Source organism: Polypterus senegalus, chromosome 6, assembly GCF_016835505.1.
Source record: "Polypterus senegalus isolate Bchr_013 chromosome 6, ASM1683550v1, whole genome shotgun sequence".
Taxonomy (NCBI): Eukaryota; Metazoa; Chordata; class Cladistia; order Polypteriformes; family Polypteridae; genus Polypterus; species Polypterus senegalus.
In genome coordinates this window covers 72729808-72756942 of record NC_053159.1, presented here as the reverse complement: position 1 = coordinate 72756942, position 27135 = coordinate 72729808, and the positions used below count along the sequence as shown (strand labels likewise).

The 27135-nt window shown below is 40.7% G+C and overlaps 2 protein-coding genes across 4 annotated transcripts in view; one reads left to right on the top strand and one right to left on the bottom strand.

Annotated features, from left to right (window-relative positions):
- vps8 (VPS8 subunit of CORVET complex) overlaps positions 1 to 5624 on the bottom strand; it is a 740642-nt gene extending 735018 nt beyond the window's left edge. Inside the window, exons 1-2 of the mRNA XM_039755059.1 lie at positions 5522 to 5624; positions 3063 to 3189 (exon numbers count right to left, since the gene is read on the bottom strand). Coding sequence (XP_039610993.1) covers positions 3063 to 3189; positions 5522 to 5624 — 230 coding nt within the window. The remainder of the gene's footprint in view (positions 1 to 3062; positions 3190 to 5521) is intronic.
- A 19309-nt stretch (positions 5625 to 24933) lies between these two features.
- nme9 (NME/NM23 family member 9) overlaps positions 24934 to 27135 on the top strand; it is a 56625-nt gene continuing 54423 nt past the window's right edge. The window contains exons 1-2 of one of the 3 annotated variants that reach the window (XM_039756337.1): positions 24934 to 25171; positions 26000 to 26042. In XM_039756337.1, the coding sequence (XP_039612271.1) occupies positions 26010 to 26042 (33 nt within the window). In that variant the 5' untranslated portion in view covers positions 24934 to 25171; positions 26000 to 26009. Of the gene's footprint in view, positions 25172 to 25718; positions 25759 to 25999; positions 26043 to 27135 lie in introns of those variants that run through there. The other 2 variants (XM_039756336.1, XM_039756338.1) reach the window with 2 other exon arrangements.

Sequence of the window (27135 nt, the reverse complement as noted above, 5' to 3'; positions counted from 1 at the left end):
CATACATGCATCTGAGGATAGCTGAGGAACAACAAACCACTCAAACATAAGAGAAAAGTAGCAGTTAATATGATTGTGAATTTTGATATAATTTAATGAAACAAAAAACTGATACGGCACAGAAATGCAGAACATCAATGTTTGAACAACAGTCTTGTCCAAAAGTCAAAACAGCAGCATTGGTGAGTTTGTGGGTTAGTGGGTTTTGGTTCTTTAGCAGTGTTCGAGTAATGTGATTAAAAAAGTTCTACAATCTGGCCAGCCTGATGAATTCCATCAATACTTCACTCCGATTTTAAACCATTATGACAGACAGATCTCCAGGGTGAGGTGGCTGTTCTTTTTTTATTATTCAAATGTTGTTGACCAAAGTGTCCAATAAGCAGTGCAGATGCTATAAACATACCTTCTTATTCCTGCTTCTCTCTGTAATTGGGAGACTCAAAGATTAAGTTTTTGGATGTGTAAAAACCTTGTCCTTAACCACCAACCTAGTTTAGCTTTGGAATTTGTCTCTAGGTGATTAAACTGAATATGCCTCTGACCCATAGGGTGGAAGCTATGTATCCAAGACAGGGCATCTCTGTTTTCCTGGAGGTGACCTTTACAGTGTTGACCATCAAAGTAACAGGACTGAAGTCCCAAGAGCCACTTGATTACTTGGGAGTTGGGCACCCAGATATCAGCCATCCAGCTCAGCACGACAATATCTGACACTAAAGTGACATTTCATTTTCAAGGCCTCCTGTTTCATGGTAGAACACCTTTGCTCAGGAGGTGATAGTTTCCAACTGTATTAGGAAGATTGAATAGTTTGTACTGTTAACATTCTGGGACAGAACTGCCTCCTATCCTTTCTGTGAAGCATCTGTCTGGAATATAAACAGCCGTGAAAAATCCTGTGTCTTCAATATGGGATTAAAGTATACTTCAATTAGAAAGTCTGTGACTTTATTTGTATATCCACACTACATAGCCCAAACATAGTAATTACCTTCCTGTAATCCAAATTTACATTTGATAGCTCTGCTTTTTGAAAGAATGTACCATTGTCTGCAGATACTGTATGTCTTCCTCAAAAATGACCGAAAAGATAAGAACTATATTTATGTCCATTGCACTCTATACCTTATGGGACTTAAGGAGTCTGGCTACCTGAACCTGGAATGTGGCCAGAATCCCATGAGGGCCAAATGCTGCAGTTTGAAACTGCCAATGGTCACCACTGGTACTGAAAAGCAGTTTCCTGTTTTGCTAAATCTTATGATGCAGATATACAGTAACTTCATTTTTTTCTACATGAATACATTTTTATTTAAAGAAATCTTGGTAGTTTTGGAGGTTTTGTACAACAGGGAGTCCCTCTGTATAATCATTTTTATAGATTATTGTCTCCAGATTTAACCTAAAAATGTTATTGTTATGTTATCATTTTATCTCTTCACCATTTTACTTAATGTGGGCCATGCCATTTTGTGGTTCAATTATCAAGACACACTACTTGGTTGCTGGGGGCACGGTTTGCACAGGTCATGTCATGTGACATCACCAAAAAAAAATACTTTAAAAATCAGCAACATGTGCTTCACTGTGTCTTAAGACTATGGATTCTAATAAGGTCTCTCAATTAGATTTTAGTGTGGTTTAAAGCTTTGAAACTTAGTGATTTTTTTCCTTGATTATGAGTACTGAATTATTGACTTTGAGTATTAAATTAACAATTTGGATTTGGTGACAGATAGAACAGATGGTCTTTCTGGTTTTGATCTTCACAATGTTTTTTTTTTTTGTCTTATGATTCATCTAATAGTCCATATTTGTTTGGGCTGCCATTTTTGTCAGTGGCAGTGCACTACGAGGATAGGATTATTTGTCAGTGACCCTGTGGCATATCAGCTATTGCTAGGTCTTCTCAGGTTCTCAGTAATTTTATATACTGTTGACATGGGCAAGGCATCCAATTTAGAGACCTGATTGAGTTCTCTGAAGTCATTAGAGAAGTGCCATTAGCCATCTCCTCTTCTTAATAAACTTCACAGCCTTTTCTTCTGTACCTCTTCTTCAAATATAGCATTGTTTTGTCTCAGGTACTCTGTAGGGTTCCTCTCTCACCATTACACCTGCACATCATGTATAATGTGGTGTATCAAACCTGGCCTGTCACTCATGATATTAGTGAATTCATTCTGCAGTCGTAGCAATTTGTGCCATGGGAGATGCCCATGGTAATTTCCTGATCTATGAGAATGAACACAGCAGCTTCTCCTGGCCATTCATCACATGGAGTCCAACATCATAAAATAACCATCCAACCATTATCCAACCTGTTATATCCTAACTACAGGGTCATGGAGGTCTGCTGGAGCCAATCCCAGCCAACACAGGGTGCAAGGCAGGGAAGAAATCCTAGGCAGGGCGCCAGCCCACCACAGGACACATACACACACTAGGGCCAATTTAGAATCACCAGTCCACCTAACCTGTATGTCTTTGGACTGTTGAAGGAAACCAGAGTACCCAGAGAAAACCCACGCAGACATGGGGAGAACACACAGGGAGGACCCGGGAAGCGAACCTGAGTCTCATAACTGCGAGGCAGCAGCGCTACCACTGTGCCACCGTGCCGCCCCAGCATAAAATATTTACATGATAAATCTATTCTAATATCCTTTTATCAAGATGTATAATAACATAGTCTACAGGCCCCTTTGGGTTGAAATTCCTTAAAATTAAGACTGTGGAAATGTTGTTATACAGCTACTTCTGCTTCATCAAGGCAGCTTCTAGACATGCTTTTATGAGAGGTTTCACTTAATCTAATCCCTATAGTAATTGGGGCAAGATGACACTCTCCTGTGTTGCTCCTCCCAACTTTCCATACTGTGTCTAAAGCACCCTTAGTTGCCTCCTATACAGCAACTCAAAAAGCAAAAACTAAATCCAACCCTGTTCTACCTCCCAATATGCAAAAATAATAGGAGATGAATGGGCAAATCCCATTCCAGTATTTCCCATTAGATTGTACCACCTTGTGCAACACCTCTTTAAGTGTTCTGTAGTACCTTTCATCTACAGCATCCGTCCAGGTGTATGCAGGTGGTATATTGGTTAAGGCTATGGAATTCAAATCTTGAGGTTGTGGGTTTAAATCCTGTGTGACCATGACGTAGTCAACTAGCTTTGCTACAACTGGAAAAAACAAAAAAGAAATGTAACCAATTGTGTCTCAAATGCTGCACATTTCATAGGATAAAGATGTCAACCAAGTAATAATAAAAATAATAGGTGTCCAATTTTCAATAATTCCCTAAATATTCAACTCCATAATCATTCAGGATGAAAATGGCATGTTGTCATCAGATAGGGATTCATTGTGCATGCTGATTCAACTCAACAGACCAGATTATTGTTGTTGATGCTTGGGTGGTCGCTATCCTTAATGGGAAGGATTCTGTGTATTGTGTTGCATAGTTAATGACTACCATGTACTGATGGCATCTTGTGGATTTTGCTACACTCTGCAATATCTAGAGTAAACCATTCAAGGGAATATTGACTTTAAGTAAAGGTACTAGGGGAGTATGACTGAGCCTCAGTGCTCAAGTGAGCTAAGACTCTGGACAAGTGGCACAGTCACCCTTTCCTTCAGTTATTATTATGTCAGGTCAAAAGAACCAAGATAATATTTTTTTTAGCAAAATTGATATTGAGAAGGGAGAAGTCTTGGATAAGTGTCATCATTGGATGAGTGGAACTCACCAAGTTCATCATTGAATTGCTCTACTATTGCACCTTAAACGTCACATACATAGAAGGACACTCATGCAAACTTGATTATGAGTACTGCTTGCACAGTCTATCACTCATCAGTACTCCACACAGGGATTCATTAGCTATGATGTGAACAACACACTGGTGACCCCAGATATAACAAACTTAAGGTTACCTTGGTACCCAAGAACAGATACATAATGGCTTTCCTAACCTTCACAGTGTCTCAACTTAGAGAATCGAGGTATATCAGTCTTTAGGTCAATCTGAAGGCCAACGCACAATTATCCATGAGAGTTACCTAGCCATACTTGGTTCAAACCACTTACCTACCTAAGAGGTACCTTGTGATATCCCGTGTATTGGGAATTGGGGGACACCTGCCTACACTTCAGGTGTCTAGTATGTGGGACAGAGCGTGACCAGGATGATGGTGTAAGACAGGGAGACACAACCACAAAAGGATTGGGTTTTGCAAAAATAAAGTGAAAATTTATTTACAGGTGCACTTAAAGAAAAACAAAAATAACATCCTGCAGAAAATATATATAAATTCATAGTCCAATACCGCAAAGGACACACAAAACCGTTATAAAAACAGAGCCAAAAATGATGACTATTTACAGTATTTACAGTGCTGACTGAAAGTCCCAAACAAAATGAAAAATACACAAAAATAAACTAAAGTGGTATTCCTTCACAGTAATCCAAGTCAGGAAACTGCTCCTCCAAACAGTGTATAATACAAGGGTTACTAAGAAAATACAGAAAAAGAAAAAGTTTATATACAAAAATAAACCTCCACCATAAAATATAAAATACCTCCACCAAAGCTAATCCACATATATTTATACAAGAAAAAAAAAATTACAATAATCAAGGCACAAGTGGCAGTGCTTGGTAAACTCAAGACAATGTTCTACCAAGTACTACCAGTGGAACCTCGGTTCACGAATATCTCTGAACACATACAAATTGGGTTATGACCAAAAGTTTGCCAAACTTTTGCGTCTGTTCACGACCATACACTCGGTATACAAACAAGCCAGTTTTCCTTTCGGTTTGTGCACACTGATGATTTCCTCAAGTGTTCAGTCTCTTCCTGTGCAGCGAGAGAGAGAGAGCGAAACACACGAGAGATAGACACACACACACACGAGAGACAGACACACAGAGACACACGTGCACGACACACACACACACGAGAGAGAGAGGGCTGGTCACATAAGGCCTAGAAGGCTGTTAAAGAATGCACCGGCCTTGTTTTTAAAGAGACAGATTCGAGCATTGTTTTAACCTTGTTGTATTTAATGAAGACTTTTTTCTATTGGATTTTAACCTCCACTTCACTTCTGTTTACAGTGATCTGTTCGTAGCGTGCATTGTTGCAATGTTACTTTTCTTGGTGGCTTATTAAATTACAGATTTTTCAAATGTTCATTTTTTCCCTGTGCTTAAAACTCATTAAAAAAAGTGTTTTTAGCGAGTGGTTCGTAACGCTATAGCGCGAACTCTTGCAGTGTTAGTTTTGTTATTCAATGTTTTTACATTTAGTTTACTATTACGCTGTGCATTCTATGGTGTAATTAACTATATTTGTGCTTAAAAATCTTTAAAAAATATATATTTACATACAGTTTGTACGGTCTGGATTAATTGTATTTACATACAATCCTATGGGGGAAATTACTTCGGGTTACGACCAGAGTTTTGGAACGAATTACGATCGTGACCCGAGGTTCCACTGTACCTTTCTCTCTACACGATCTAGCCAGAAGACCACCTTTAGAGGCCAGAAATTCCCTTTTGTATTCAGCTCCCTCATGCCGACCAATTAACCTGCTAGACGTCATCCCTTTGGGGTCCCTCCACAGGCACGCGATGACGTGAACGCGTCTACGAAGAGTGGTGTCTCCTGCCCTGCAAAATTCATATAAAACCGCGAGCAGCCGATGCGCTCGAATAGGTATATTGGCATTTGAGACGTGTACTGCACGTCTCCCAAAAACTGAAAGTAAACACTTTTTAAAATTCCCTTCCTGAACTACTGCCCAGACAACTGCTGATACAGGATCCCTTTTCTAAACCGCGGCAAACCGATACTAAGTCGCTTCGCACTTTCTGTTCTTCCAGCGCTATGAATTCGCGGGAGGCACACGCACGAGTGGAAGACGGACAACACCATCCCGGCCGGTCAATGGTAGAGCCGCCTTTCCACTCTACATGAAACTCCCGCCATGCTCCGCAGAAGGCGCTCAAATCGTCCACAATTGTATCCGGCTGCAGATCACAGACTCGCCCTTCCACGCCACACCCCCAGTATTCGCGTCCATCTTCTGTCACATTGCTTTTGTTGAAAAACTAGTAACGTTGATTAACCCTGTAATCGTAAAAGATGATATTAATATGCCTTTCTCCAGTCACGAGGCAAGAATCAGAGTTTCTCTTTATGGTATTACTGTCATATTTCTTTTTAGAAACAAAAAACAGTTTTATAATTTATGATTCAGGATTCGATAGTTAAAAGAAAGAGTACATAACATATTTTTAGATTACAGAAACACCATACTAAATATGAATGTGGTTGCTCTAACTGTTATTATAGTGAATTCTATCATTCAAAATATTTTAAATTATTTTTACATTATTTCTGGAACCTCGTTCAATAAAAGGGAAAATTCTGTTAATGATATTAATATATTATGATGCAAAATAAATGATGGTCAACAGGCATGAAAATGAAGGTCTAAACTTTTGAGTTTTCTGTAAAACAAACTTTTAAAATTGTTTATAATGAACGATTTTTTAAATGATTCAGCTTACCACAGTTCATGGGGATCTTCATTTCCATTGCCTATCTTGAATTGTGCTTTAATCTTGTTCTATGCTGCTGTTATAATGTTGATAAATTTCAAGTGGAGTTATTACACTTTAAAACATTTTCCTGGTAATTTTAATGCATAATTGTTCTCCCTGGGACCCTAACTTATAAGTACGTACTTATCAAAAAAGTGTGGCAAATCTCTTAAATTGTTTAATAGATATTATTGTTTGTTTTTTTAAAGAAATGTAAAAATTTAGCATTATTGAAAGATGCACTTCCATAAACCGTCTATCATTTATTTTGGAACTGAACTAACACATTGATTCAGATTTTAAACTTAATTTAATGTTTTGTTTGGGTAGATACAATAATTACAAATAATTTTTTTTAGTGATTTTAAATCCTTTAATTGCCACATACAATTTATTGTATTTGGAATTTGTCACATACTCCAACTTACTCTCCAAACGGAGATATATTTTTTTTGTAAATAAGATTACCGTTATTAGGTCATCAGTCTCACTGCTTGCTAAGGATTCACCTCTGAGCCTGTGTCATCGTTTCTGTTGTCTGGTGCAACAGCTGAATCCTACAAATTGCCCCCTGGAGAGTATCCCCTCTCTATTAGTTAAGGGTTTTTTTGATTCTGTCAGACCAAATATTGTTACCTTAATAAATGCTAGCTTGATTTGTTTGTGTTCCTTATAAAAAAAACAAAATAAGTACCCTCTAATGTGTCAAATTTCAGGCCAATTTCTAAACTACCTTTTTATCTAAAGTCTTAGAAAAAGTTGTCCCAACTCAAACATTTCTAGATGAAAACAGTATTCTAGAAAAATTCCAATCCAGATACAGATGTTCTTACAGCAGTGAAACAGCCTTGTTAAAGGTTTACAATGACGTCTTCCCAACTACTAATGCTGGATCTTATGCTAGATTTTATCTCAGCTTTTGATGCCATAGATCTTATGATTCTTCTATCCCGCCTTGAACACTATGTAGGCATCCAAGGTAATGCCCTTAAATGGTTTACATCTTATCTAAGCAGTAGGAGCTTTTCTATTCATTTGGGTTCTCTTTTTGATATGCATGTTACCTTTAGGCTCCATTGTTAACAAGTATGGATTCCCCTTTCACTGCTATACTGATGACACTCAAATCTATTTCCCACTAAAATCAAAGTGAGACAATACAGACCCTCCATGCGTGCTTGAATGATATTAAACGATGGATGGCAATGCATTTTATAAAACTAAATGATAATAAAACTGTGATTGTGGTGTCCAAAAGTTCAGAAGGTTTGAATGTCTCTGATGTTGCTCTTGGACCCCTTGCCATATACGTATCATAAAGCTTCAGTTAGGAGCCCAGTCGTGATCTTTGACAGCTCATTGAAACTCAACAAAGAGATAAATTGTGAGGTTAAATGAAGCTTTTTCCAACTGAGACTTTAAGGTAAAGGCTCTTTCTTCTTTCAGTGATCTTGAAAAGGCCATCCAACTATTTATACATCTAATTTGGACTATTGCAGTTATTTGTATGTAGGTGTTGGTCAGGCCAATGTTACGACACCTACAACTATTCCACAATTTTGCTGTTCGCTTATTGAATGGCTCTTGTAAGTGTGGCCATATTTCACCAATACTGACCTTGCTTCATTGGCTTCTGGTCCATTTCAGAATTGATTTTAAAATTCTATTTCTTGTTTTCAATTGTTTCAATGGATCAGCCCCATCTTGCCTCTCAGAACCTCTTCACTTGTATGTGCCAACAAGAGCCCTGTGGTCTACTAGCCAGATGGTCTTAATTGTCCTGAGGTTGAGGCTGAAGCAAAGGAGGAATCGGGTGTGTGTGGTGGCTGCTCCTTTTCTCTGGAATGGCTTGCCTTATTATATTAGGTCTGCTCCAGTACCGGCCATTTTTAAGTCATCTTTAAAGTCTTATTTCTTCTTGCTGCCATTTGACCCTGCAAGAGGTTGACATTGTTTGTATATGTTGGCTCATGTACATTCATTATTATAAATATGTATTGTGGTAGCCGGCCCGATAGAGACAGGCGGACACGTTCATGTCACCCACAACACGTTTATTAATCATATTTATAGTGCTCACAGTCCCCAAGTCCCCAAAATCTTGGCCACAACACAATAATGCCTTCACTCTTCAGGCCGCTTTTATAAGCACCCGGATGTGCTCCAGGTGTGTTCTGGCAATCTCCCACCGACACGCCCCAGTGTGGCGGAAGTGCCGGCTGCATCCCTGGAAGCACTCCGGGTGTCACACACACAGCGACTGAGCTGCAGGCTATGGCCATATATATGTACGTAAGTAGGTTCCAGTTATGGCCATTACGCGTAGAATTTCGAAATGAAACCTGCCTAACTTTTGTAAGTAAGCTGTAAGGAATGAGCCTGCCAAATTTCAGCCTTCTACCTACACGGGAAGATGGAGAATTAGTGATGAGTCAGTGAGGGCTTTGCCTTTCATTAGTATAGATAACAGTTAATTAGACAGAATAAAAGAACAGGCAGGAGATAAGTTACACAAAAATAATAAGCAAAACTAAAATAAGTGTTGGCAAAACATTAATAATACAACCTGGGCAATAACCAGTTCATCTTGAATTTCATATAGTTCACTGTTTAATTAGCCTTTGATCTGGCCTGGTCTAATATGGGCCTTAATTCAGCGTGGCCTTTGAATGGAGTGAATGATGAATTGACGTCCTCCATGGATGAGAAATGGGAGAAGGAGAGAGAGAGAGAAGTAGAGAGAACAAACTTATACTAGTTCCTTTCACACGTCATGGACCAACTGGGTGTTGTGGTATGCAGTGACCCTTCTGCTTGGCACAAAGTTATCTTTTCGTCCAGCCGGTCAATCAGTTTATTGTTCCGCTCTGGCCTCCCATCCTCGTAAACCATGTTCCTTCCTAGCCAGAATGACCATTCTTCTATATTAAGAACGATCTTGCATTTCTTGCCTTCAGGTTTGCTTTTTGGTTTGGTTGATTTTTATTTCTACTTTTGCTTCTTTTCTCTGGAATCCTTTTGAAATCTTCAATACATGTTTAAACATTCAAGGAACCTTGATTGTTTCATTGAGTAGAATTTTTTTTTATAGTATTTTTGGGCCTGTGTAGGCCATAAGTCTGCTGCTTCAGTTTATGGTCAAGCTGCCTTAGCTGTAGGACCTAATTGTTTGGCACAGACCTGTGGATTTGACAGATGGTCTGGCTTTTGGTTTTTGAGGTATGCATCCTTTTTGGAGCCTTTGTGAGAGAGAGACTTATGCAAAATACTCTCGTCCTTCTGACTCTTCCCATCAGTACTTAATGCCCATTAACTGACCGAAACTGCCACCATTAATTCATATCCTGTGCTGGTGTCCAAAACTTATTTATCAATCGATTCCCATCAATAAGTCGGAATCAGGCAAACCCACACATTAGATATTGGGCCAGAGGTTGGGGAAGTTGTGCCCCTAAAACAATAACACTGTTTCTTATAAGCTGCATTTTCCATGACTTGTCATCACCTGTCCAGTCAAGCAGACAGGGAGGTAGAGACCAAGCCACTGCAAATGGAAGTGAACGGCTTATCTGGTTTTCTCTCATGGCCAAAGCCTCAGTGGCTGCATTTCTTAAAACAATGGCCCGTTTAGCCCTCTAAAAGTACACAATGTCCTTGACTGAAGTTTTTAAACTTAGCAGCTGCAAAGAGAAAAATAATAAAATAGACAAGCGAGGGCTTTATGTGGTTTAACCCTTGCTATGCCAATTTGCATCACAATATATAATTCTTGTTTTCATACATGATTTATGATTCTCTTTAAATATATGGAAATAATCCCCTTTAAGAATATTCCTTATTACAGAGTCTGTGTGGGTTTTCTTCAAGTATTTATATTTTTTCCCACATTACAAAAATATGTGTGTTAAGGTAACATGGTTTTCAAAAATGTGTTAGTTTAATTGACATCTTTAAATCGCAAAGCTGTGAATGTTAATTTTATTAGTGTCTTTAGGTTGACTTTGTTTCAGTGAGATTGAATGTGTGTTACTGTAAATTGAAATGTTCTGGCATTCCAACAAGAATGGCTTCTATCTTATGTCTCAGTGTTGCTGGAATTGTAGCTTTCTTTGTCCTTAAATTTGGAAAGAGGAGTGGATGGATGGATTGTCTCAACATATGTGAATGTTTCATGTGATCTTAAACTACATCAGGCAAAGTTACTTTCAAAAATCTAGTCATTTTCTCAGATACTCTCCTACACATGCTTTAAATGTTTTTCATTTATGGTGCAGCTAATGATCCAGTGAATTTGAATCCTAAAGATAGCACAACACACCATCTCACAATTTTGTCTTTTTTAACTATTTTATAAAGTAAACACTTCTGTTTGTGAAAATGGTCTCTAAAAATGAATTTGTAGGTGAAAGCTAATACAAATATTTTTGTACATTCTCTTACAGGTTGGTGGATTTTATAGAAGAAATTGTCTAAACACTGTTGAGGCATATAACCCTCTAACCAACACATGGAGGCCAATTCCTTCAATGATTAGTCCACGCTGCAACTTTGGCATTGCTTTGATGGAGGGGCTTATTTTTGCAGTGGGTGGTTTCAACGGGTTTAGCACCACTGCCCAAGCAGAATATTACAACAAGGACACTAATGAATGGAAGGAGGGTCAAGACATGAATTTGGACCGTGGTGGCTTGAGCTGTTGTGTGCTGTCAGGATTGCCCAGCATCCGAGAATATGCAGCACAGAGAAAGCCACCACAGCTTTGCAGTCTCTCAAAAAAGCACAGGACTTCAGCTTTCCGCAACGTGCCAGCATTATGAAAAGATGGACATTTGCAAAAAGAGATGCCCATAACTGTAGTTGGTATAGAAACATATCTTTTTTAGTGCACCTTACATGGGTATTACCAAGGATCAGTGGGCATATAATTGCCAGTGTTGGGAAAAGAGAATGTATCTATAATTATTTTAAATGAAGAATTATTTGAGAAGGCTGGAGTAAACAGAAGATGGGTACATACTGTACACCACAGAGTATATATGCACATGTCTAGAAAAACTTGAGAGGTAGGAGAACAAAGCCTAATTGAAAGTCTGGCAAAGGCGGTTTCCTGAGTTAATGGCTCTGTTTTGGTTTTATTTTTTTTTTGTAACCAACAGAAAACAAACATAAGGAAAGACAATTATAAGGCATGTCTTTTCTTGTTCCTGGTATATTCTATAACTCCCACCTTTAAAAATAAAAGAATACATTTCAGGAGATGGTGTATAATGTACTGAGTGCCCAAATGTCACAAAGTAATGTTAAAAAAAATTAATATTTGTTATGCCAAATATCAACAAAAGAACTTGAGCACTACTAGACTATCATTTTGATCTTCCATCCACCCATCCATTCTCTTCCGCTTATCCGAGATCGGGTCATAGGTGAGGGTAGGAGTGTAGATCAACTGGTAAATTGAGAGCTTTGCCTTTCGGCTCAGCTCCTTTTTTACCACGACAGACCGATGCAGAGCCCGCATCGCTGTGGATGCCGCACCGATCTGCCTGGTGATCTCCCGCTCTATTTTTCCCTAACTCATGAACAAGACCCCGAGATACTTGAACTCCTCCACTTAGAACAGGATCTCGCTCCCAATCCTGAGAGGGCACTCCTGAGAACCATGGTCTTGGATTTGGAGGTGCTGATTCCCATCCCTGCCACTACACACTCGGCTGCGAACCGATCCAGAGAGAGCTGAAGATCACGGCCTGACGAAGCAAACAGGACAATATCATCTGCAAAAAGCAGTGACCCAATCCTGAGCCCATCAAACCAGCCCTGGCTGCGCCTAGAAATTCTGTCCATAAAAGTGTAACAATTCATCTCACATGCCCCACGTTGGTCCCAAAGTATATTATGTCTTACAGGGGCCCTCAATTTACTTGCTCTATGCTTCAGGAACTGTATACAGCTTGGGGAGTCAAACAGAAACTCACCACAGCTTACCATCCACAGACAAATTTGATGGAAAGAGTAAATAGGACCCTAAAGACTATGGTAGCCTCCTATGTGGGCCTTCTATGCGGGTGGACGACACCAAGACTGGGATAAGTGGCTACCGGAGCTCCGATTTGCTATCAACACAGTGGTGCATGAGGCCACTGGTGAGGCACCAGCTTGGGTGGCTATCGGCCGATAACTCAAAAGTCCCCATGACCGTCTAATCACCCCAGCACCTCTCCCTGATTCAAAGACATACACCACAATTTAGATCCTCGAAAAATGAAAGCAGCAAGTCCAAACGAGGTTGGTGTGTGTGACATCCAGGCAGGCTAAGTATTATAATGCACAACGGCAAGTGGTACCCTTTGCTGTTGGGGACTTGGTTTGGACTAGGGTTCACCCACTCTCCAGTGCTGTCAACAGGTTCGCTGCTAAGCTAGCACCCAAATGGGTGGGTCCAGTAAAAATTATAAAATATTTAGGACTGGTTAATTTCTGCATACAAAGGGGTAGTAGTTTAGATGCCATAGTGGAAACAATTCATGTGGCCAATATCAAACCCTACTTTGGACCTGCCATTCCGCCGCCTGGGGGTGGGGATCTACTGTCTGTCAATCGGGTGTTGTGGGGATCATTCTTACATCGACACCGGAGCCCCAGAGGTGGAACGACCGGTTTGACTTTTTTCTCTCGGGGAGTGATTTGCATAAAGCATGCCATTTTAAAGAGAAAAGGAAGAAGAGGAGGAAGAAAAAGAAAATCGGAGCAGAAAAACAGATCAGCTACTGCACGGACCATGTAACGAAGTCTAGGAACTCCAACATGTCCTGTCAGAATTGTGGAAGTGATTCTTTTGATCGGGGAATTGAACATTCCGTTATTTCCTATGGACTCGGGTGAGATATATCAAAGGACTTTCTGCATTGTATCATGGTGCAAGACTGACTATATGTCTTTTACGGTGAAGATTTGATTGCAGCTTGGAGTCTGCAATTGACGGAACTCCTTGTTTCGCCTGCCGGCATCAGGGGAGCACAACTGTGGACCTATTTACAATCTCTGGAAGGGGAATTGGGGGATGTAATATTGTTATAGTATATATATATATTGTGAGACTTGCCCGGACACCACCAGTCGGAAACCACATCTTTATAAAGTTCACACATTTATTTTCCATAAATAAACACAGTCTCAAACACCACACAATGCATACAGCTATTAATCACAACAATTAGACTTTTCTTCCTCAGTCCTTGGCTGCCATCTCCTCCTGGGAGCTTCGTCCTGCTCCTGCTCCTGCTCCCGCTCCCGACTCTAGCTCCCAGACCGTTAGGAGGCGGCACCTTTTATTTCCCGCCCAGATGTTCTCCAGGTGTCCGATGACGAACTTCCGGCAGCACTTCCTGGTGTGGCGGAAGTGCTGCACTTTGCACCGGAAGCATTCCGGGTGTCCCTGGCAGTTTCCTCCGCCATCTTGCCGAGTGTGGCGCAAGTAACTTTTCTAGGTCCCTCGAGGCTTAAGACGCCCCCTGTTGGTAGACACAGGTTACAACAGTCCAGAACCTTTTTGTCCCTTTCCCGTGGTCCTCTTTTTGTCCAGGGTGGTTGCCCCCTTGTGATCTGAAAGCTTTTTATGCCACTTTCCGGTCCTTTTAGGTGTCCTGGCTGGGTAAGAACCCCAGCCGTCTGTGACAATATGTATATATTTGTAGTGCCACATATAAGGGTTATTTAGAGTTGGGGGGATGCATATGTAATGGGTTGTATTCTTGTTTTTATTTTATGTAATATATTCTTTATGTGATGATAGAGATTGACTATTAGTTTTTTGTGGGCTATAAATGCATTAGAATTAGGGGACTGAACTGTGTAGAATAAGAGGTATACGGGAGATTTATTGGTGTGTGATATTGGCCTATCCTTTTATCATCTGCCGTCACTTAGGACAGACTAGCAGTAGCGATCGCCTCGTGTGAGCGTGCGAGACGAATTGTTACAAAAGTAATGAACAGAATCAGTGACAAAGAGCAGCCCTGGCGGAGTCCAACTCTCACTGGAAATGGGTTCGACTTACTGCTTGCAATGCGGACCAAGCTCTGACACTGGTTATACAGGGGCCGAACAGCCCTTATCGGGGGTCCGGTACCCCATAATCCCAGGGCACCCCCACAGGATTCCCTGAGGGACATGGTTGAACGCCTTCTCCAAGTCCAAAAAACACATGTAGACTGGCTGGGCAAACTTCCATGCACCCTCCAAGATTCTGCCAAGGGTGAAGAGCTGGTCCAGTGTTCCATGACTAGGGCGAAAACCACACTGTTCCTCCTGAATCTGAGGTTCGACAATCTGAAGGACCCTCCTCTCCAGGACCCCTGAATAGACTTTTCCAGGGAGGCTGAGGAGTGTGATCCCTCTGTAGTTGGAACACACCCTCTGGTCCCCTTTCTTAAAGAGGGGACCACCACCCAGGTCTGCCAATCCAGAGACACTGTCCCTGATGTTCATGCGATGTTGCAGAGGCATGTCAACCAAGACAGCCCTACAACATCCAGAGCTTTGAGGAACTCCAGACGTATCTCATCCACCCCCAGGGCCCTGCCATCAAGGAGTTTTTTGACCACCTCGGTGACCTCAGTCCCAGAGATGGGAGAGCCCACCTCAGAGTCCCCAGACTCTGCTTACTCATTGGAAGGCATGTTGGTGGGATTGAGGAGGTCTTCAAAGTACTCCCCCCACCGACCCACAATGTCCCGAGTCGAGGTCAGCAGCACACCATCCCCACCATATACAGTGTTAACACTGCACTGCTTCCCCCTCATGAGACACCGGATGATGGACCAGAATCTCCTCAAAGCAACCACCGAAGCCACATTCTGCTTGGCCTGCCGGTACCTGTTAGCTGCCTTTGAAGTCCCACAGGACAAAAAGATTCTGTAGGACTCCTTCTTCAGCTTGACAGCATCCCTCACCGTTGGTGTCCACCAACGGGTTCGGGGATTGCTGCCATGACAGGCACCGACCACCTTTCTCCCACAGCTGTGTTCAGCCACCTCAACAATAGAGGCATGGAACATGGCCCATTCAGACTCAATGTCCCCCACCTCCCTCGGGACATGGTCGAAGTTCTGCCGGAGGTGGGAGTTGAAGTTACTTCTGACAGGGGACTCTGCCAGACATTCCCAGCAGACCCTCACAACACGTTTGGGCCTACCAGGCCTGACTGGCATGTTCCCCCACCATCAAAGTCAACTCACCACCAGGTGGTGATCAGTTGACAGCCCCGCCCCTCTCTTCACCCGACACAAGTTCGACGACACAACCACGAAGTCAATCATTGAACTGAGGCCTAGGGTGTCCTGGTGCCAAGTGCACATATGGACACCCCTATGCTTGAACATGGTGTTTGTTATAGACAATCCGTGATGAGCACAGAAGTCCAATAACAAAACACCACTCTGGGTTAGATCGGGGGGCCAGTCCCTCTAATCATGCCCTTCCAGGTCTCACTGTCATTGCCCACGTGAGCATTGGCGACTCCCAGCAGAACGAGGGAGTCCCCAGCAGGTGTGCCCTCTAGCACCCCCTCCAGGGACTCCAAAAAGGGTGGGCACTCCAGATTGATGTTCGGTGCATACGCACAAACAACAGTTAGGACCAGTCCCCCCCCTGAAGGCGGAGGGAGGTTACCCTCTCATCTACTGGGGTGAACCCCAATGAACAGGCTCCAAGTCGGGGGGGGCAATGAGTATGCCTACACCTGCACGTCACCTCTCACTGGGGGCAACTCCAGAGTGGTAGAGTCCAGCCCCTCTCAAGGAGACTGGTTCCTGAGTCTACGCTGTGCGTTGAGGTGTGCCCGACTATATCTAGCCGGAACCTCTCAACCTCACGCACTAGCTCAGGCTCCTTCCCCTTCAGAGAGGTGACATTCCACATCCCAAAAGCTAGCTTCTGTAGCCAAGGATCGGACCACCAAGGTCCCCGCCTTCGGCCACCACCCGACTCAAACTGCACCCAACCTCCTTGGCCCCTCCTACAGGTGGTGAGCTCATGTGAAGGGGGACCCACGTTGCCTCTTCGAGCTTTGCCTGGCCAAGCCCCATGGGTGCAGGCCCGGCCACCAGGTGCTCGCCATTGAGCACGACCTCAAGGCCTGGCTCTAGAGGGGGCCCCCGGTAACCTGCGCCCAGGTGATGGAAAATGCCATCCAATGTTTGTATGCATCATAGGAGGTTTTTTGAACTGCTCTTTGTCACGTCCCTCACCTAGGACCAGTTTGCCTTTGGTGACCCTACCAGGGGCATAAAGCCCCTGGCAACAGAGCTCCTGGGATAATTGGGACACACATAAGGTGGCGGCTCGAGGAGGGTATCATTTTGATCTTCGCTGTGCTAATAGAAGCAGAACTGCCTTCCAAAGGTAGTCAGTCACCAAAAATATCTATTTCATTTGTAATTGCTCCATCTTCAACCTATGTAACTGTGTAACATTTAAATTGGTTATGAAAATAATATATAATGGCTGTAATGCATAGTAGTTTCAAAGTAAGAGTGTAAAGTTAACATTGGTAAAATTAACCTGAGGTCAAGACAAACATGTATTTCATGACAAGTGTCTGATCACAAAAAAAGGAGTCGATGTTCTCCCTCTAGAAGCACAAGAGCCCATTTCAAACATGCAGGCTGACCCTGGGATTTATCAGTGAATTTGCCTTGTTAAAGAATCAATGACAGTCAACAATCCAGTGAAAATCCTATCAAATTGAATGGGAAATTACCAAAATATACCACCATGTGTGTTCTGCTTCATAACCACTGGTCTCTGCTAGCTAACAGATAAGTGTGTGGTTCACAAAGCTGAAAAGCAGCAGTGAAAGAGACAGGACAATCAGCTTGAGAAAAACATTTTATGCCTTGCTTTATTTTTTTGCACTCAGATTTTATTTCACCAATTTACTTTGTGACAATTTTAAGCTCTTATTTCCTAAGTTAAATGCAATCACCTTTTTTAAAACTTTAGTTACTTTTTAATTTCTTTTTTACTTTTTTTTGGATTTGCATTTTTCCCCTTGGAGCCACTGTAGTGATCCCCTTGCTGATTATCTAAACATAGTATAATGGATGGCATGCCAGGACTAGCATCCCTGCCAGGATGGACTCCTTTCCCTTACCTGGCCGGAAGGCCCACTTGACGAATGGGCAAAAAGAGTGTAAGGGCATTCCCTGCCTAAGCTAGAGGGGTGGCAAAAGATGCCAATACAGAAGGGGGCACACTGGCATCCCAGCAAGGTTGGACTGAACAACTATACTTGCCCAGGAGACCAATCTCATGGAAGGACATGGGGAGCGATGACCTGACAGGGTCCCCTGATACACTAGATGGCAGCATCCCTGGTTCAGGATTCCCACACGGACACCCATAGGGCATGATAGGACCTGTAGTTCGATGGGGCAGCTCTATTGGGTTCCATGGGAGCCACCAGGGGAAGCTGATGGTATTAATGATTCCTTCTTTATGGGACTTGTACAGTTTTTATGAAGACCTCACTTTTTTCACAATTTTTTCTTTGCCTTAAGTAATATGCATGTGTGGTTTCTCCATTTGAGAGTGGATTTCAAACTTGCTCTGATATTTGGAGCTATCACCAGTAAAGAATTACTCAGGGTGACACTTCACTCTCTGTAGCTGCTCTCACTGATATAGCAGATGTGAGACATGCAAACCTGGGACACTCTCGTAAGGAAGATCTCCATTAACCAATTGCACGTTAGTAGGTAATGTCAATGTTTAGGAGTACCCAAGTCTTGACTAGCCACTCAAGAACAGCAAGAACACCATGAGCACAGAGCAGAAGCAGGCAATGGGTGAATGGACAGCCACAAAATGACAGAAACAACACCCGAGATTATGACATATGTGTATCTCTATCCATTCATCCATTTTCTAAACTCACTTATCCAGAATAGGGTCACAGGGAAGCCTATCCCAGCAAGCAATCAGCATAAGACAGAAAGAATCCCTGGACAGGAAGCCAGCTCATCACAGCAATGTATATAATATTATATACTGTATATACAGTATACACTAAATAGCCAAAAGTATGTAGACACTTTTCCAAATTATTATGTTCAGTTGTTTCAGCCGCACCCATTGTTAATATGTGCATAAAATTGGGTAAATAGCCATGCAATCTCCATTGACATACAAAGGCAGTAGAATGGGTCATACTGAAGACCTCAGCAACTTCAAGCATCTCAATGTCAGAGGATGCCACATTTGCCACAAATCAGTATGTGAAATTTCTGCTCTACTTGATTTCTCCCGCTCAACCATAAGTATTATTACTATCGAGTGGAAGTGCCTTGGAGCAAAAACAGCTCAGCCATGAAGTGGAAGATCATGCATACTTGCAGAGTGGGGTCATAGAGTGCTGAAGCGTAAATAAATTGCCTATCCTTTATTACACCTCCTCCATCACCAAGAAGGCTCACCAGCGCCTGATCTTCTTGCGGAGGCTAAAGAGGGCCCATCTTTAGTAAGTCAGTCCTCACCACTTTCTACAGAGAGAACACAGAGAGCGTGCTAACCAGCAGCAGCTCTCTGTGGCAGGAGTGCTGCTGCGCTTCTGACTGGAAAGCACTGAGGAAAGTGGTGAGGGCTGCTGAGAGGATCATTGGAGCCCCGCTGCCTAATGAACAAGACTTGGCAAAACAGCGCTGTCTGGCCAGAGCTGTGCGGATCTCCAGAGACCCCACTCATCCTGCCTCTGAACTCTTTTCCCTCATGCTCTCAGGCAGAAGGTACCGCAGCCTGAAATGTAGAACCACCAGGTTTAAAAACAGTTTTTTTCCTACTGTCGTTCGTCTTTTAAATACCATGTGTTTTTATTAATGTCTTGTGCATCGTCTTTTCATTCTGCAGCACATCTTGGATGTTCTGCTGAATGACAAATAAAACTGAATTGAATTGAATTGAATTACAGGGGTCCTCAACTCTGGTCCTGGAGGGTTGCTGGTTTTCATTGTAACCCTTTTCTTAATTAGTGACCTGTTTTTGCTGATAATTCACTTTTTTTAAATTAATTTTAATTGACTTGCTCTTGAAGACTCAGACCCCTTAATTGTTTCTTTTTCCTTAATTATCAGCCAAACAATAATGAGATAAAAATGAACCAAAACATGACCAGCAAACTGTGTCCATCATACAATAACTGAAAGTAAAGAAAGATGAAGGTCTCAGGAATGCTAATCTGCTCAGGTCCCCAAAACATTTTAATAGTGCTCATAGAAAACAGAAATCATTTTCAGAAATGTATGCTATTACATAATGAGAGCAACAACAAGCCATGGAATTAAAGAACGGATTAAATTAACAACTTGACACAGCACCTAATTAAGCAACTGGTTTGAGTTAAACTGGTTGGAGATTGAGGCCCAGAATTAGTCGGTCTTATGTTGACTCACTCACTTCACATTTCATTTCTGTTTGGGTGCCATTTGAGGAAAGATATGAAGCAATTTACAGGAATTATGAGGAATGTCAGGGGAACAAATCTTAAAAAACAAGTAGATTATAATGAATTCAAACAAAGTTAAATATCAGCAAAAACATGTAATTAATTAAGAACTGGGTTAGAATGAAAACCTGCTCCAATAAACACACGCTATCGGCAATATACAAATAACCCAATTGCGCTCCACTCACTTCGAATCTGGAACCAATGTAGAAAGCATTTTAAGACAGAGAAGCTTCTTTCTGTGGCACCCCTGCAAGAGAACCACCTCTTTCAACCTTCACAAACATATGCAGTTTTTAATATCTGGAAAAAATTTGGAATTAACTTGCTTAGAGATCTTTATATAGACAACGTCTTTGCATCCTATGAACAATTACATTCCAAATTTAACATTCCAGCTACACATTTCTTTCACTATCTTCAAATCAGGAACTTTGTTAAACAAAACCTTCCAGATTTTCCTCATTTTGCACCCTCATCCATGCTGGAAAAAATATTGCTCAATCTCAAGGACTTAGACTCCATCTCTACAATATATAAAATCATTTTACAATCTCTCCCTTTCAAAGATCCAAGAGGACACTGGGAAAAAGATCTCTCAATTAATATATCAGAAAAGGAGTGGAAAGTAGCAATGCAGAGAATTCACTCGAGCTCCATATGCGCAAAGCATACAATTATACAACTTAAAATTATATATCGAGCACATCTGTCTCGACTAAAACTCTCCAAAATGTTTCCAGGACATGATCCAACCTGCGAACATTGCAACAACGCCCCAGCCTCACTGGGTCACATGTTCAGGGCCTGCACCAAATTAACATCATTCTGGACAAAAATTTTTAATTACCTCTCAGATAGCCTTTGACTCACAATCCCTCCTAACCCATTAACAGCTGTGTTTGGGGTTCTTCCAGAGGGTCTTAAAGTGGAGAAAGACAAACAACTTGTGATTGCATTCACTACACTGTTGGCACGCAGACTTATTCTGATAAACTGGAAGAACCCAAACTCTCCTCTTTTAAGTCAGTGGGAAACCGATGTGTTATATTATTTGAAGTTGGAAAAAATCAAATACTCAGTTAGAGGATCCGTACAGACTTTTTTCAAAACATGGCAGGATCTAATCAGTAATATTTTAAAATAAGCTCATAAAGCACAGAGAATTTATTAATTTAGGTATGTTTACAAGCCTTAAATTTAACGCAGTTTGCCTTGCTCTCTCTCTCAGGGGTGGGGATCGATCTGTTCTTAACTTAATTTTTCTTTTTGTAAAAACTTGATTGCTTTGTATGGATTGTAATAAAATTAACTTAAAAAAAAACCTGCAGCCACTGTGGCCTTCTAGGACTGGAGTTGGGGACACTTGCTCTATTGTATCACACAATCTGGGTTTAGCAAATGCCAGGAGAATGCCACCTTTTGGACTTCATACTGCCAATTGTAAAATTTTGTGGAGGAGGGATAATGGTCTGGGCTGTTTTTCAGGGTCTGGGCTGGGCCCTTTGGTTCCAGTGAAGCGTACTAGTACTGCTACAGCATAAAAGACATTTTAGACAATTGGGTGCTTCCAACAACAGTTTGGGGAAGGTGCCTTCTGTTCCAGCAATTCTGAGCCCTTGTGCACAAAGCCAGGTCCGTAAACACATGGAGGAACTCAAGTGGCCTGCAAAGAGCCCTGAACTCAACCACTCTGAACATTTTTGGGACGCATTGAAACACCAAGCAGGTCTTCTTGTCTAACATCAGCACCTGACCTCACAAATGCTCTTTTGGCTGAATGGGCACGCATTCCTACAGACACCCCCAGGAGAACAAAGGCTCTTATAGCTGTAAAGAGGGTGCCAACTCAATTATAATGCCAATGGCTTTTGAATGGGATGTTCAACAGTCGTGTATGTTATGATTGTCTGGTGTCCACCAACTTTTATACATATATTGTGATGAATAGCATGCATAGGCTGGTGTTCTTGTGGGGATGGATCAAAGATCCTTATCCAGCCAGGAGGACAATATAATGGAGGGACTGGGGGAGATATCCAATTGTGACTACATTCTCCCTTGATACACTAGACGGCAGCATCCCTGGCCTTTGGTACCCATTTGGACACCCAAAGGGTATGTTGAGAACAGCAGTCATATGAGGCAGCCCTGTTGTGTGCTGCCAGGGGGAGCTGGTAGGATTTATAAAAAACACTTTCTGGGACTCCTGCTTGATCTGGAAGTGCTTCCTGCAGGCTGTGTCCATGCCTGGGAAGTACTCCTGGGTCCTGTATGAATGGAGCCATTCGGCCATATTCAAATGAGTTGGAATTGGGAGTGAAGGATGGACATGTCTTGCCTGGGAGGATTGGAAAAAAGAAAGAGAGAGAGAATAAAGAATCATATTGTGTTTTGGCAACTAGGGAAAAAGAAGTCTTTGTAAGGTATTACAGTTATAATAAAAGTTCAATTTGAACCTGGTACTTGTGCCTGTATGGTTTTGTCTGGGGTTTGGGGTCATGCAACGCCCTCTACATATCACTATATATATATATATATATATATATATATATATATATATATATATATGACATGCCCAATATTGAGAGTATGGGGAGTATGATCCATCAACTTTTATTTAAGGAGAGAAAATGAATGCCACAGATTGTAATGGAGACTGAATCCTATTGCAGCAGCATCAGGCACATGACAGGAATCTATCCCAAAAGGGATGGCAATTAACATAAATGCACATTACTGGGATGTTAGAGAAGTCTAAACAGTACAGAGCCAATTATCAAAACCTGGTCTCTGTGCCAACCACTGCACCGTCATGCTGTACTGATTAATTTGTTCTAGCCTTGCCACCGAGTACTGTAAGTACTGAAGAGGGATGATACTCCATAAAATTACAAAGGGGAATTTTAGGTGGATAGATTTTTACATAGAAGTTATAAATAGGACTTATAAAAGCTCCTCTGAATAATAGCCTCTGGGAACTCTTAATTATGAATAACTGACTCCAGAGAAAGTATAAAAGACTGGAAGATATGGGATATGCATAGTTACATGTTTCTATAAAAAGTCATGAAAATATCTCTATTTTAATTTACTCCTGTATTTCTGTCATTTTGCAGGGAACTAAAGCACTGCCCTCAAGCTGATGTTACACTTCGAGGTGGTGATCAGGCTATCTGTAAATATAAATTTAATTTCAATAAGAACATAACTAATATCTACAACTTAAAAAAATTTTCACCTATTTATGCTACCTTTAAGATGTGAACAGTTGGAGTAAGATTAAGTAGGGTGAGTGTTGCATTGGGGGTTTGCTATGACAGTTGAGATTCAAGTAATGTAACTGGCATGTTAGGTTTGGAGATAGATAAATTGATGGATGGTAAATGGTTTTATGAAGTTAATCAAGAATAAAGCTTTTGGGAGAATATTTAATTTTTGCACTCTTATTGAAAGCTGGTAATTGGTAGCTCCCACAATTTAAATGATTTATCTTGTTTTTATTGAGCTTAAGATCACTTAGGCATCTGTTGAGTTTTTCGAGTCTCTTGTCTTTTTATAAGGTAATTTAAACACAAAATCTTAAAAATAGTTTTGTTATACAGTACAATATAATTTTCATTATTCTGGGGTGCAAAGTTATAAGTAACACTAAAACAGCCTTGTTAGCGTGAGAAGTAAGAAATTAAAATCTGGATTTTTTTAATCTCAGTTTTCTAGCACATAATGTCATTGTACACAAAATAGTTAATTGATGGTACAAATGCAAGATAAACGGTCCTAATACCACAGCATCTACTGTCAATCCATAAACTAGTGCAGTTAATATACACACAACACACACAAATGAAAACATAAGAGTTGCTTTAAAAAGTTGCATCCAAAAACAAAATCTATTATTTCTAAACAATAAGAATAATTCTAACATGGAATATATTTTTCTAGACTCATTGTGAAACAAATACAGATCTTCCTTTAACTATAGTGATTATTTTTGGAAAGGTATAGGCATTGTGTCAGATAGGATTGTGCCATATTAGTAATTGTTGCTGATAACCGTTTTCTGGGTCTTTATTGTTGTGTGTCACCTTAACAGAACAGCCTTGAAAGGTTTTTGTTTTTCTATAAAACTTTCCCGACAACTCCGATGGTTCATATGAAAACGCAGCACCAGCTCGAGTCCTGTGATGTCCATCAATCCGTCCACTAAAATAATAAATAATGATTTAAATAATTCATGCACATTACCTTAAAAATAAATGGCTTGCTCTGCATTGTATCACTTTCTATATACTACCTTTTCATACTTTTTATTTTACACATTTCCCATTGTGTTTTTGTAGATGAACGAATAGACATAAATAAAATGGTCAACTTTGATAAATAAATACAGTGCTTAAATATGAAAAGAAATAACATATTTAGGTTTTTGGTCATGTCTAGTTAATAAAGCCTCGATCTTTCATACAGCTGCGAGAGATTTTTTTAGTCAATTTATGCATTTCGAAAGACTGGCACGTTTTTGTGGATGTTACTCATTTCCTCTGTTTGCATTTTTAATGCAAAACTCCTATTCGTGTGTGACAAGCACTTATATCAATTTTGCTTCGATGTTACGTACGTTTTCTTTATTTTTTAATCAGTTTTCGGAGTTAAAATCATTCACACATTATTTGAAAACGCCAAAGCTTAATACAGCGTCATGCGACGCCATTCGTTCATGTATCCATCATTTAAAACAGTTCAGGCTATCGGGAAGCAAATCGGTAGCAAAAAGTCCGCAGCAGGGCACAGGGACTCATTTACTCAAAAACGAGGCGCGCTGCCTTAACGTTTATGCTTAAGTCGATTTTTTTATCCACCGGCTCATTCGTTTACCTAACAGTTTATTTAGATAGGGCATGAATCCAGCCCGAACTGGACACCAATCGATCGCAAGACCCTTTCTCTTAAAAGGATCAACAGCCTACCTAAACTGAACTGCGAGTGTTTAGAAAGTGGAAAGGAAACGGGAGTACCTAAAGGAAAAATCATCAAGGAAGAAAGGTAAAATCCTAATTAAGTGATGGTGCCGAATAGAATTTTAAACCGAATCTTCCGAAACCCATGCGTTACCCACTTATTTAATTAACTGCACGCATAAAACCGGAAAAATTAAAGACTGCGAAAAGTCAATAAATAAACCAAAGTAAGAATTAAATTCTTTTCTTTTTTAAATTAGAGCAATCGTACTGCGTTGCAGATTAACACAGATGCATCACAGTATCGTTTAATTTCATGGTACTGGGAAAAATAATACACATTAAAGGCTTACGAAAGCGTTGTGACCAATTAAGCTCGAAAAGATACAATAACACAAAATATCACAGCATTATTGAAGTTTTCACTATGCGGGAATGAACGCCACCATTACTTTGGATTTTCAGCTCTCCGCTTGTCTCCTCAGCGTGTTACCTGTTGCTAACCGCAGTATTGATAACACGGTCCTTGACACGTGACTCGTTTACTCGGCAACGAGAAATGCCGGTCTTGTTTCCATGGAAACGCGCCTCAACATAGCCACCTGTGAATTTTACTACTGAGAAAAGCAGAGAGAAGAAAGAGCAAGAGTGTGAGCGTTTTGGAGCGACAAGGTCTGTTCCATTTGAGACTGTTCTGTTATTTTGGTAGCTCCGGTAATTCGTTTTCACTCGAGCCTGGTAGTTTTTCGGGAAAATTTGAAGTATTCTTCCCGTGTTCAGGCTAGTTGCGGCTGCTTGTCCATTTAATGACTGCGTCTACGTTAGATTTGTTTTACCGTGGACATTTTCAAGATGCAATTTGTGCATCACGCAGACCTTCACAGGACTGATGCTGTTGTTTTACTTTTAACAGGCTTTTCATTATGGCTGGACAAAAGAAAGAAATTGTATTTCAGGTATGTGCTGCTCTGAAGTTCACACCTCCCCAGATGTTATAAGGCTAATTTCACATTACAGATGAAGTATCAGGTATTTTTAAATAAAAGATACTGTGTTGAAGTGGTTTCCGAAATGGATGGATGGCATGAAATTTGAAAATGCAGTTTCCAGCTACAACCCTAAATACTGCACATGTCAGACAGTTAGGCTTTCTAGGGCAAATCCATCAATCACTTGTATTAATTTATTTACAGAATTTTTAGCAGCACTGAATCTATTCCAAATATTTCACAGTTTTTTTTATTGTGCTTTAGAAATGTGTGCTTCATGTCTTTAGTCAACAAGCATAATGTAAGTAAACTAAATGAAAATATAAAAAAAACATGCTGTCCTCTAACATGAAATTCATTTCAGATGACGATGATTATGAAATGGCTTAGAAAAACATTCTGGCACATGCATGTTCTAAGATCACTGTTGGTTGTTGCTGTTGTAAGATATGCTATGCAGGTATTAACAAGCAATCCTTTTCATTTATGAGTTATTTCTTTACGTTGCCAGTGAACACCTTGGTAACTTTAGAAAATAAACTCGTCCTGAAATCTTACTTGATCAGAGGATTTTTCAGTTTATCTTTATATAGCATACTGGACAAACCTAGGACACACCCTAGTTGTAACTTTTGTGTTTTATTTTAGTTATATTTACATATAGTAAAAATACAAATCACCATCTCCTGCCTCAATGATCTTAAAGTAAATTAACAGAATTTAACAGTAGAGAGATGGACAGATAAAACTCTAGTCAACAAATACATGTGAATATTCAACTAAACATGATTACATACATATAGCAGATATCAAAAGTCTGCATGCTCTTATTAAAATGTTACCCTTTGTTAAGACAGTGGCAGAAATTAAGGCAAGGACCTTGTCCTTGGTTGCAAGGACAAGACAAAACTTTTTATTCTGCTGGAATCCAGGCACTTCCAGGCAGGAGGTGCTAGTGCATTGAGAAGGTGGAGACTACATTGAGAAATGAATGACATTATCAGTTTTGTTAAGGTTGATTCCATTTTCTGTTAAATCCCATGTGGTGTTATGGGTCCAC